Source organism: Salvia splendens, chromosome 14 (assembly GCF_004379255.2).
Source record: "Salvia splendens isolate huo1 chromosome 14, SspV2, whole genome shotgun sequence".
NCBI lineage: Eukaryota > Viridiplantae > Streptophyta > Magnoliopsida > Lamiales > Lamiaceae > Salvia > Salvia splendens.
The window spans coordinates 5460788-5472330 of record NC_056045.1 but is presented as its reverse complement, the minus strand read 5'-3'; the positions used below and the strand labels follow the sequence as shown (position 1 = coordinate 5472330).

At 34.8% G+C, this 11543-nt stretch overlaps 1 protein-coding gene across 2 annotated transcripts; it reads right to left on the bottom strand.

Annotated features, from left to right (window-relative positions):
- Window positions 1-5021: 5021 nt before the first annotated feature.
- On the bottom strand, window positions 5022-10410 carry LOC121763417 (regulation of nuclear pre-mRNA domain-containing protein 1B-like). Of its 2 annotated transcripts, none has more exons than XM_042159427.1 (8): window positions 10158-10410; window positions 9182-9325; window positions 8017-8264; window positions 7256-7375; window positions 7009-7165; window positions 6343-6479; window positions 6226-6261; window positions 5022-5992 (listed from the first exon to the last, which is right to left on the bottom strand). In XM_042159427.1, exons 2-8 carry the CDS (start codon window positions 9255-9257, stop codon window positions 5231-5233), a joined length of 1536 nt encoding a protein of 511 aa, XP_042015361.1. In that variant the 5' UTR covers window positions 9258-9325; window positions 10158-10410; the 3' UTR covers window positions 5022-5230. The 2 variants fall into 2 exon arrangements, with proteins under 2 accessions (XP_042015361.1, XP_042015363.1); XM_042159429.1 differs by having other exon boundaries at window positions 7009-7162.
- Window positions 10411-11543: the final 1133 nt, after the last annotated feature.

Sequence of the window (11543 nt, the reverse complement as noted above, 5' to 3'; positions counted from 1 at the left end):
TTGTGTTCGTTTGGTAAGGGTTTAGGGTTTATGGGATTGCATCTTCCACGCAATAGACTATTTTCGGAAGCTAATAGGTGATGATGATTTTAATACGATACTTTATCAGTAAACCGAACATTGAGGTCATTTGGTAAGGGGTTTAGGGTTTAGTATCTTCCGCCCAAGAGACTATTTTCGGAAGCTAATAGGTGGTGATGATTTTAATACGGTACTTTATCAGTAAACCGAACATTGTGGTCATTTGGTAAGGGGTTTAGGGTTTAGTATCTTCCGCCCAAGAGACTATTTTCGGAAGCTAATATTTGGATCAACTCACTTAAAAATTGTCAAATAACGCATTTATAATGGAACAATAAAAAAGAAATGCAAATGAAATGAAGGATAAAGGAAGCATTATATTTTAGAAAGATTTATCTTCCAAAGATAATACTACTGATTCTCCCTTAAGAAAACACATGATCAAATAGGTTACGTTTTGCAAAATGAATTACATGTTTACCCTCTAATCCTATACTAATAAACAATATTTTCGCTTGTCCCTGTTAAATGCTTTGTTTTACTTTTATTATTTTTAGTAAATAGACTTCATATTCCACTAACACATTCTACTCACAATTATAATAGTACTATAAAAATAGGGTCCATATTCCACTAACTTTTTTTCACTCATTTTTATTCAGAAAGTCAAATACTCCATTTATCTCACGTTACTTGACACACTTCTTTTTCACACTCTACATTTTTTTCATTCTTAATTTACCTTTTTTTCCACTTATATTTAGTACTATGAAAAATCTACACTAGTCAATGAGGGCCTAAGCCCTACAAACTAAAAATTATTTTTATGTATATAACATAATCGAAATTTCGATAATTTGTAGGAATTATTGTCCTAAAGCCGTTATCATCATAAAAGAACATATGAAAATTATTGTCTCAAAATTTGAAATTTGAAATTTGAAATTTGAAACTTGAAACTTGAAACTTGAAACAATCGCTACCAAGATAATTTTTTCCGTCCGCTCTCCCCTACATTACATTCCTAGGATTTGCATATCAAATGGTTGGGATTTATTATTCTTTCTCACATACAAATGTCACTCACAAATCACCATCATGTCGCTATGTATATGTATATGGCCATATCTTGAACATCTCCCTATGATGCATGATTAATTTCACCTGCCTACATTATTTGTGGAAGGTAAAAAAAATTGAATTAACTTGTGTTACTTGTCTAATACATTCAACAAACTATTACTGTTGTCAAAGACTTAACAGAGTCAGAGGGTACCCCACCAACAAAACATAAAATTAAATTTGTATTAATCGTGGATCACTTGGTCAGAAAATGATTGACTCTATATACATATAATGCAACCTAACATTGGAGTTTCATTAAAGGGATATGTGGTGACATAACATATGCTGAGATTTTAATTATTTGGATCGATTTTTACTCTTTAATTGTAGCTACCAAACAGACAAAAACACCCTTAAGAGTATCAACAACACATAGGGTTTGCTTCCAAGTCTCGCAGTGATAGAATGCTCACAAGGGACTACGTGAAGTGATGAAATAGTGAAAAAGTTATTAAGTGATCATGAATAGCAAATGGATTGATGAGATAATATTATGGGTCCTAATAAATGTCCTTAATGTATTTTAGAACATATTAACTCAATGGCAAATGTCATTGTGCAACCAAAATATTTGTAATCCAAATAGAACCAAACTTAGATCAAGTTTGGATTTTTTGAATTTCGGTTCCAATCAAAACTACTTGTCATCCAAATTCAGATTTTGGTTCTATATCCGAATTATATATAGTAGTATATGAGAAATTTATTTAAATATTTAGTGTAATATGTCTAATGATTAAAATTAATTATTCAACAGTTCAGAATTTTCAAATTTAATTAAAATTCTACCCTTAATATGACATGTGCATTACTTCATAAGTCGAATATGTGAGGGAGAGGGGGTCCATATTCATGGCATCACAAAATTTAAACAACTCACTGAAATAAAAAAAAATGATACCGAATTTCTTCATATAGGTACCTACCTACTTTGACTGATTAACCCTACGAAAAAACCTACATGTTTTTGTAGACTGCAATTTCTAATCTATGTAGGCTAGCTCTCAATTTGGAAATTAATTTAGCATTAGCTCACCCACGTGCATAGCTTCAGCCTTCAACAGCGGTCTCATTCATTTTGTGTTGGTCTTCACATAAATATTATCAAGAAATAGTAATCTGAATCAGACAAATAATGAGGGTTTTTGATCGAAACCTTAAAGTTTACGTAGTTATGTTTAGCCTCATTCAATCTTGGTAACTTTCTTGTTTTCAGTGACCAATTCTTGCAAATTTTGTTATAGGAATAGTGTAAAAAAAAAGAGTCCACAATTCCTCCTCCCCAAATAATTGCAACACTCAACGGTTTTACTTTGTCGGATATAAAAGAAATAACATTATGTTAGTATAAGATAATACCCCTATCTGTCCTTAAGAAGATATAATTTTTTATGCAGTTTTATTTCATGTATTAAATGAAGATAATAAATTAAGAAATAATAAAATAGAGATAAAAGAGTTTCTATTTTGATTAATGAGTCATCTTTGTCGGGACAAACTAAAAATGAAGAGGGTATTTATGAATGGAGTATTAGTACAACATTTTAAAATAAGTGAGATGGAGACCCTTTTAAATTTTATTAATATTATTTATTCATTATTATTTGTGAATACAAAGACGATGCAAGGTACGAAGACAAGAATTCCTTGTTTCAGAAAATATAAGATATTGTCAGAAAGCTAATATCACTGAAACAAGGGTGGATTGTCTCAAACTGTGTTATCTATCAATCATGTACCATTATCAACTAGGGAATGTCGGATTCCTTCAAAGTTAATTTAATAGATATTTATTGTTTTGCTCATAATATGATTTAGTTACTATATTTTTATTCCTACAGTCTTAATTATGAAATACTACATTAGATTTGTTTGTTTTTTATTTTTATTTTAAAACACATTATTACTTAATTAGTTATGAAAATAGAATTTGTTTTAGCAATTGTAAAGTCAAATATCATTGTAATCTTTAACCTAAAATAAGTTAAGAAAGTCTTTACATAGAAAATAACATAAATTTTAAAAATAATTAAAAGAAAAAATAGTACAAACGCGGAGACAATATGTCTAATCGCGGTCCTGAGGTGTGTTATATTACCAACTCCTTCTTAAATTGTTAACTACAACTAAATGATAGACATTGGATCATTAAATAAATATACAAGATCATCCATCCAAGAATATCAATACGATGCAAAAAAAATGTCAATTAAGAGTATTAATGTCAATTAACAAAAAAGTTAGTTATAACTGATTAACTTTTAAAAAAATCCCAAAACTTTAAATGATTATAACTATCTCAATTTATATTTTTTTTTACACAAAATATATCAAATTAAAGATAATGATCAGGATTCTAACGAGATCTCACTTGCATATGTTTCAATGTCAAAATTTGATTTTTGTTTTATAAAAAAATTTGTATTTTTATGTATCAGTTTAATGTAATTGTAGGTATCATAATATGTCAATATAATATATATATATATATATATATAGAGTTGTGATCATATGATAACCCCTAAATCACGTAATAACCCTATAACCAAATCTGAACCACACATATTTTCTAATCTTGTGGTAGAGATTCAAACTTAGATTTACTTCATAAAAAAAACGCGGGGGTAAATATGTCATTTCCCTCATTTAATTTCTGAATTTCGCCAAATATCACGTAAAATGATATATGTTAGGTTTATTGCATAGAATGATAGTTTTTCCGGATAGAATGATACTCTGATTTGACTGACTGATAAAATGATAAAATGATAAAATGATATATGTTAGGTTTATTGCATAGAATGATAGTTTTTCCGGATAGAATGATACTCTGAGTTGATAAAATGATACTTTTAGCTTATAAATGTTAGGTTTACTGCATAAAATGATAGTTTTGCCGGATAGAATGATACTTTCAGCCGATAGAATGATAGTTTTGCCGGGTAGAATGATACTTTCAGCCGATAGAATGATAGGTATTTTTGGTGTATAAAATGACATTTTTGTTTAATAAAATGATACTTTTACCTGATAAAATGATAATATAAGCGGATAAAATGACAGTAACCTTATAAAAATGATACACCGAGTTGATAAAATGATACGTTTACTGCTTTGTGATAAAATGATAGGTTTATTTCATAGAATGATAGTTTTGCCGGATAGAATGATACTCTGAGTTGATAGAATGATACTTTTGACTGACTGATAAAATGATATATGTTAGGTTTATTGCATAGAATGATAGTTTTGTCGGATAGAATGATACTCTTAGTTGATAAAATGGTACTTTTGACTGACTGATAAAATGATAAAATGAGCGAAATTCAGAAATTAAATGAGCGAAATTTGGATACGTAAATTTTATCATGAGCGAAATGATATATTTACCCCCGCGCTTTTTTTATGAAGTAAATCTAAGTTTGAATCTAGACCACGTGATTTTAAAAACTTGTGGTCCAGATTTAGTTATAGTGTTATTACGGAAATTGGGGTTATCATTATAATGCACCCCTATATATATATAATGTCAATGTTGACATATTCAAGGAATCACACTGATATTTTTTATATACTATATTGACATTTTATCCAAAATCCTAAATTTAGTCATTCTTCTAACCTATTTAAATTTAAATAATAAGAAGAAATTACAAGTGATAATTTATAAACCACTAGATCTCTGAAAATCCTATGGACTTAAACTAGTTATAGTTAGCAATTAACAGATGAGTTAGCAATTGATCACACCCTCGCGGGCCTTTTGTTAATCGTTTATTAAAGAAAAATCGATCCACCAAACATAGCCTACATTATGGATACGAGACCCATATTCTGAAATTTGTCTTTAATATAGATTAAAAAAATGTAACGCAGACTCGAAATATAAACTTCCCTAACTCAGTAAAAGTCCAATAAATTTGGAGAAATTAAGTTACAGACATCCTAAACTACAATGGGTAAATCACTATATCCAATCCGAATCTTATCACATTTCTACTGTATACTGGACCAAAGCTTAACTAGCTTTTTTACACCATGGACATGGTCACAACAGACACCAAGAAGAACCGCAGCACTGATTCTACCGACGGCTCATCGGAGTCATCGGTAAGGATGGCTGACCGTATAAACCACTTTCAGGGGGAAAATTTTGGTAAACAGTCGATGGAGGACAGAACGGAGACACTCCGGCTGCAGGCGGGGCGTAACCAGGTGGGGTTAGCGGTGGCTGCAGGCTCGGGCTGTAGGTGTACTGACCGGCCAGAACAGGCATCACGGTTTGCATGAATTGGGGCACCGGGTAAGATTGCATAGGTGGTGGCATTGGCGGTGGGGGAGGTGGAGATGATGGCGGTGGCGGTGGCGGGGGTGGGGGTGGGGGTGGGGATTCATCGGAGTCCAACCCCTGCGAGGTGACCGGCAGATATTGCTCGAAGGCTGGAGCTGGAGCCGGAGCTGGAGCATTCTTAGGGATGTAAGAAGGGTGTTCATTCTCGAGCTTAGCCCTCTTCTCAGGGGGGCCGTTGATGGAGCTTCCGATCACTCCTGATGCAATAGACGAGAGCACGAAAGTCAGCATCTGGGTGGAAGACGACGATGATGTGAGTTTTGCTGCCACTGCAGCTGCTGCAGATTTGGGATCTTCTTCAATGTGGCTAGAGTTTTCGGGAAAGGGCACCTGCCGGGTGTAGGTCACAGAGGCTGTCTGCTCCCCGGATGTAGGTGTCAATTTCAGCGGCATCTGAGATGCTGGAATTGCGTTTCTATTCTGCTCGACGAGAACCTGTCTGTGACCATTGCCACCAAGAAGCTTGCCCGCCTGCTCAGAATGTGTCTGTGCTGCCTGAGAAGTGAGAATCCAGGGGCAGTATGGTTAGAATCAACTATCTGTAGATTGTGCAAGTGCAGACAACGAAATCTATAACGGTAAAACAATCCGGATTAATCACTCCAAACAGTGAAATCATTAAGTAAAACAAGATTCAATTCAATGATGATCCAGTTCTAAGCGACCATATATATGTAAATTAACTATAGATGCGAAGTTCAGAAACGTTAAACAAGCATCTTATATACCTGAAGTTGATCTCGAACTTGGTCCAACTTATAAACCTATTAACAATATGAGTGATCAAAGTTAAGATATAAGAACAAATTGCAACAAAATGAGAATTTTTGTTCCAAGCAATATACCTGCTCCTGCAGAGCCTCCCTTAACAAAGATACAAGATTTGCTCTAGCAGATTCAACAACAGCGAGTTGCTCGATGCAGTCCCTCAAAACTGCATTATGCTCCTTGAGCTCATCGCCTATACCACCCTTGACATGGCCTGCTCAATAGTTTTTCCACGGAACTGTCAACTCTTTACCAAGATTATTATTATTCGTATTATATATCCGACCTCTGAAGTTAAAATGATATGGCTTAAAAAAATTGTAAAATAAATTGGCCAAGTAACTTATATACCAAGGGTCAATGGCTAAAGCCTACTGACATAGAGCAGTTTGAAAGGTAAACTGTGTACAATTCAAGTATCCGAAACATACTGGCATACTAAAAATATGAAGCTTCCCAAGTAGTTTGAGATATGTCTTTGTCACAGAACTCCAGCCTATGCAAGACTAGTAATTGTACGATAAATCTTAGTATTAAGTTAAAAGGTAAAATGTGCAAGAAAGGAAAAGACAGTGCAGTCTAAACAATAAGATCCACCAGGCTGACAAGTATGTACTAAAAGCCTATGAAAGAAGAAGATACACTACTTATATTGGCAGTATCAAGCATAAAAGCGACAGAAAAACTTCGGGGTTTTATCAAATATGGTAAACAATGGCGCATGACAATGAAAGCCAACATACCTAATCGAGAATCACTATCGACTTCTTTATCCACTTTTTCAACAAAGGTTATGGAATTTCTACATTTTCTGAAAATGGCATCCTCATCCAAATGACTGCTAGATACAGCTTCGTAACCAGAAACTAGTTTTTTCAATGGATTCCCACCAGCCGGCTGCTGTTTACGAATGAAAGGAAAAGCAATTACTGGAAATTAAAATACACAAACCATGTATAGCTGTTACAGGATTTGCCATTTCAAATGTACCACTTTAGGTCCGTTAAGGTTCCGAGTTTTATTGCCATTGTCCAATTGCCTCTTTACAAACTCTTCTTTGAGAATTTGGCCTCTCGAGCCAAATACTTTTCTCTCCTCCCAGATACTAATCTGCATATGATAAAAAAAATCAAATAGAGTTAGACTTTCAAGAACAATCATTTAGATAATTCCGAGAACTTTGTAATAGATAAGATGAATACCAACAGAATAAAAATCCTAATCACATTTCACCCTATGTTTCCTTTGAGTTGTTGCAGGGTAAGATGCATAAAAGAGTGCAAGGAGCAGAGAAAGAGGCATGGAAGAGAACTAGCACAGCTGCACAGAGATTCGAAAGCATTTGAAATAGATGAAAATTTAACACTCTATTTTTATATATGGAAGTATTATCAAAGAAATAAAGAATTTGGAAAATGCCTCAAAATCATTTTTTGTCGTGCAAATATGCAATCTACAGCGCATGCAAGATATAACAACAAACTTGAATTGAGCCATTTGAGTTAGAAAGTATTTAAGGAAAATGAAATGGAGACGGAGCAGGTTTATGACATTGTTACACTGGATAAGGAGATGCAAGATTACTCTCAGAAATTTCTGTTCACCTTCTTAAGCTTTTATTTGTACTGTTTGTTCACAGAAATTATGCATTTACCATTACCACACCAGAAATTATGCATATATCATTTCCTTGACAACAACCAACAGAAAACAGCATCCACGAAACAAGAATGAAGAAAAGATGCACATACCAGGCGTAAAGCAGCACTCTTTGCATTTTCATCTCCATGTTCAATAACATCATGAAGAGAGTCTGGTAGAACCTTCCAAAACTCTGCAACAAACTCGGCACCCTTTCGTCTGCTATTCTGGAGAATGTCATTTGCAAGATATAGAAAAGGCAGGCGCTGCTCACGATGAGCACACTGAAACTGCATATCCCATGTTTCTACGACTTGTTTTGCTTTGTTCATATGAAAAATGCACCAGTGTGATAGAGCTTAGCAATGTCAAGGAAAAATTAAGCGAAAATCTACAATGATAATCCTCCATCACCAGGTAATATATGTTGCGACTTGAGAGATTGGTTCAGCAAACACACGATTAGCATTTGTGTAGTGTATGGAATATCCTAACCCTTAAGAGCATTAGATTAATACATTCTAATAGACAATGAGTATCGATTTTATAAGTAAAACTGACAGCACCAGTGGGTATTACTTTCTTGGGGCAGCAATGTTGTCAATGGCGTACCGCGACCGACCCAAAAACCACCCAAGAGATATGGCAGGTCGGCATGGCAGGATATGGCGGTCAATAAATAAATAAATAAAATGTTATTAATATAACAAAAATATAATATCTCAAATCTTAGAACAATAATTAAAGCATAAAGTCATAACAATTACTATATAATGTCTAATAGTTAAAATCTTAACTCAACAATCAGATAAAATGTAGTAGTATCATAACACATATCATGTCTAAATTACTGGAGGTTGGTGGCAATTCGGAAGGCAGGCCGTGGTGCTGGCGGCGGAACAAGGAGAGTGAAGATAGGGTTGAGAGAGAGAGAGAGAGAGATAGGGTTTTTCTACCAATAGGTTTGAGATTTTAAACTTAAAAGTCTTTTTTTCTTTTTTTAAATTCGAATGTGAGCCGGTTATGGGTTAAAAATTGAAAACTAGTGCCATAAAGGCCACGGGGGCCACCACCAAAAACTGCCAAAAGCCACCACGGCGTAGGAATTTTGCTTAAAATTCGCCATGATATAGCGCCATGCTGCTATTTAACAACATCGTGGGGCGGAAACTCCTAGAGGTAATAAGGCAACAAAGCATATAACTAGCAAAATTTAGTAATAAAAGCTATGAAAAGATCTTGAAATAATTGGTAATTAATAACATGGCAGGATACTCTCAATGCTTTGCTGCGAGCTGTTGAGCTTTAACAGCTTGTCAACCAGTATCTGCGGATTAAAAGTGCTTACCATGCTGTCCTGCTCAAAGTCTGCTAAGTCAGTGAGTCCCTAGCAGACCACTATACAAAGCGAAACTGATACTGCAATTGCGAAAGGAATCAAAACACATGTAAGCCACCAATCACATTGGAAATAACCCCACACATGCGCAAACATGGAGAAACATAATGAGAGGTAGTCGCCACGTGATCACCTTGTAGACAACCCCACACAAACATAGTAATTATAGTAATGCAGGTAATACTTAATGAAAAAAGAAGTTCATGCATGACGTAAAGATCAATTTCTAAAAATCTGAAAACTAAAATTCAGCATAAAAACAACACTGAGATCTGCAGATGTCAGTCTTTTAACCATTCAAAGGTTTACAAAGATACTACAAACATCGTTTCGTTATTGCATGCATTCACACGATACGATCTACTTCACTATATCACAACCAGTTCAACTATCAGTACATCAACAATAATTAAACACATAAATATTTATTTCATCTCTCTGCTCGAAACACATGCACATAGAAGCCCATCTAGATAATCTGGGTACAAACACTTTGTCACAAGAACCCTTTTCGGGTTAATTTGACAAAATTGGGATATCCACCTAAACTCAGCATATAGTAAAATTTGGATGAAATCTGATGCAAATCGAGTAATGCTGTGAGCAGCTAGTTTTACCAAAAATTATCAATTTACTCCTGAAAGTAACGGATAGAATTTAAAGGCCACATCACATAAGCAAAAGGAACTCAAATAATTAACAAAAACGGAAAATCAGCACATAAAAATAACGCACGGCTTTTTTTTAATTAAATAAGGAGATAGAATCACAGGATACGAAAGAATATATGCTGATTATACCCAAAGAAACAAGCTACGAACTGAAATTTGGAAAGATGAGTAAAAAAAAAACCTTTAGACGAAACACGAGCCTCTTGCGGTAAATGTTGAATTTTCTTCAAGCTTCATACTCAATTTTCGTCAATCTTTTGGGTATCAGGTGGAATTTAGTAAGCAGAGAGGTGATTTGGTTGTTGAGTGCGAATTGCAAGAATTTGAGATTGAATTAGGGCTTGTAATTACAAATTGGATTTGAGGATTGATATCTCTGGGGTCAGGGAATCAAAGACTAAAAGTAGACTTGCGATGACGCTACTACAGTTTCCACCGCGTCGTCATTTTCATTTTGAGTAAACTCCCTTTCCAAAACATATACTCAAATTACGAATTTTATCCATTACATTCATTTTCCGATTTTCGGGTCCATAACATATGAAAATATGAAAATGCTCCCGATTTGGTCCTTTTTAGATGGCTCAATTAAAATGCGGAAGTCAACCGTTAATTAGCAAAAGTTTAACTAGATTAAGGAATTTGATTAATATAGCAAATATTTTTTAAATTATGTAAAATAATATTATAACTAAGAATTCCCCAAATGTTATTTGAAAACTGATTTCCTTTCCATCTCTTTAACATTTAATCTTAAAACACACTTCATCTTTTTTTATCTCTCTCTATCTTCCCCACACAATCAGCGAAAAACCCTAATTCTTCGTAGTCCTCCCCTACCCTGGAACACACCGAAAAATCATTTGAAATGCATCGGTCGATTTCCAGCAGCAATTCCGGCGACAACGGCGGTGGACGCGATCTTCGATTTAGGCCTCTGCTCTGCTTTTGTAAGAAGGTAGCGGCACTATCGTCAGCAGCAACACCAAACCGTCAAAAGGGAAGTTTTACTTTGCTTGTGAGAAGAACGAATGCAATTTCTTCAAGTGGGGTGAGCCAATTCATCAAGGCGAAGCCTCTTCTTCGTCAACCTCAGTTGTTGCTTCTGATTTAGGGTTGGTTGTAGCAGAAATTAATGAAAAAATTGAGGTTGTACAGTTGATGTTGGACAAAATTAAAGCAGAGATGAAGGCAAAATTTGAGAAATTAGTGTAATGTTGTTGTATATGCTCTATGATTTGTAGTTGTTGTTGGGATATTTTGTACGTTGAATTAATTTGATGAAAATCCTAGTTTTTGTTTGAAATTTGTATTTTGAGTTCGATGCAATTGCGAGCTAGCTTGCTTGCTTCTTCTTCAGAGGAAGTGGCGGCTTATGAGAAACAGAGCGGTCGCATCTCATCTTCGTCCTCCTCTCTAATTTGGGGTCATCGGCGTCAATCGGAGGTCATCGGTCACCCTTGGAAGAATTAGGGTTTGACTTTGACCCGTCGTTACAGGAATGTAGCTCCACTTCGACTTCCGCGATGGGGCTAGGGTTCGACGACGCCAACCCACCTTCGGGATT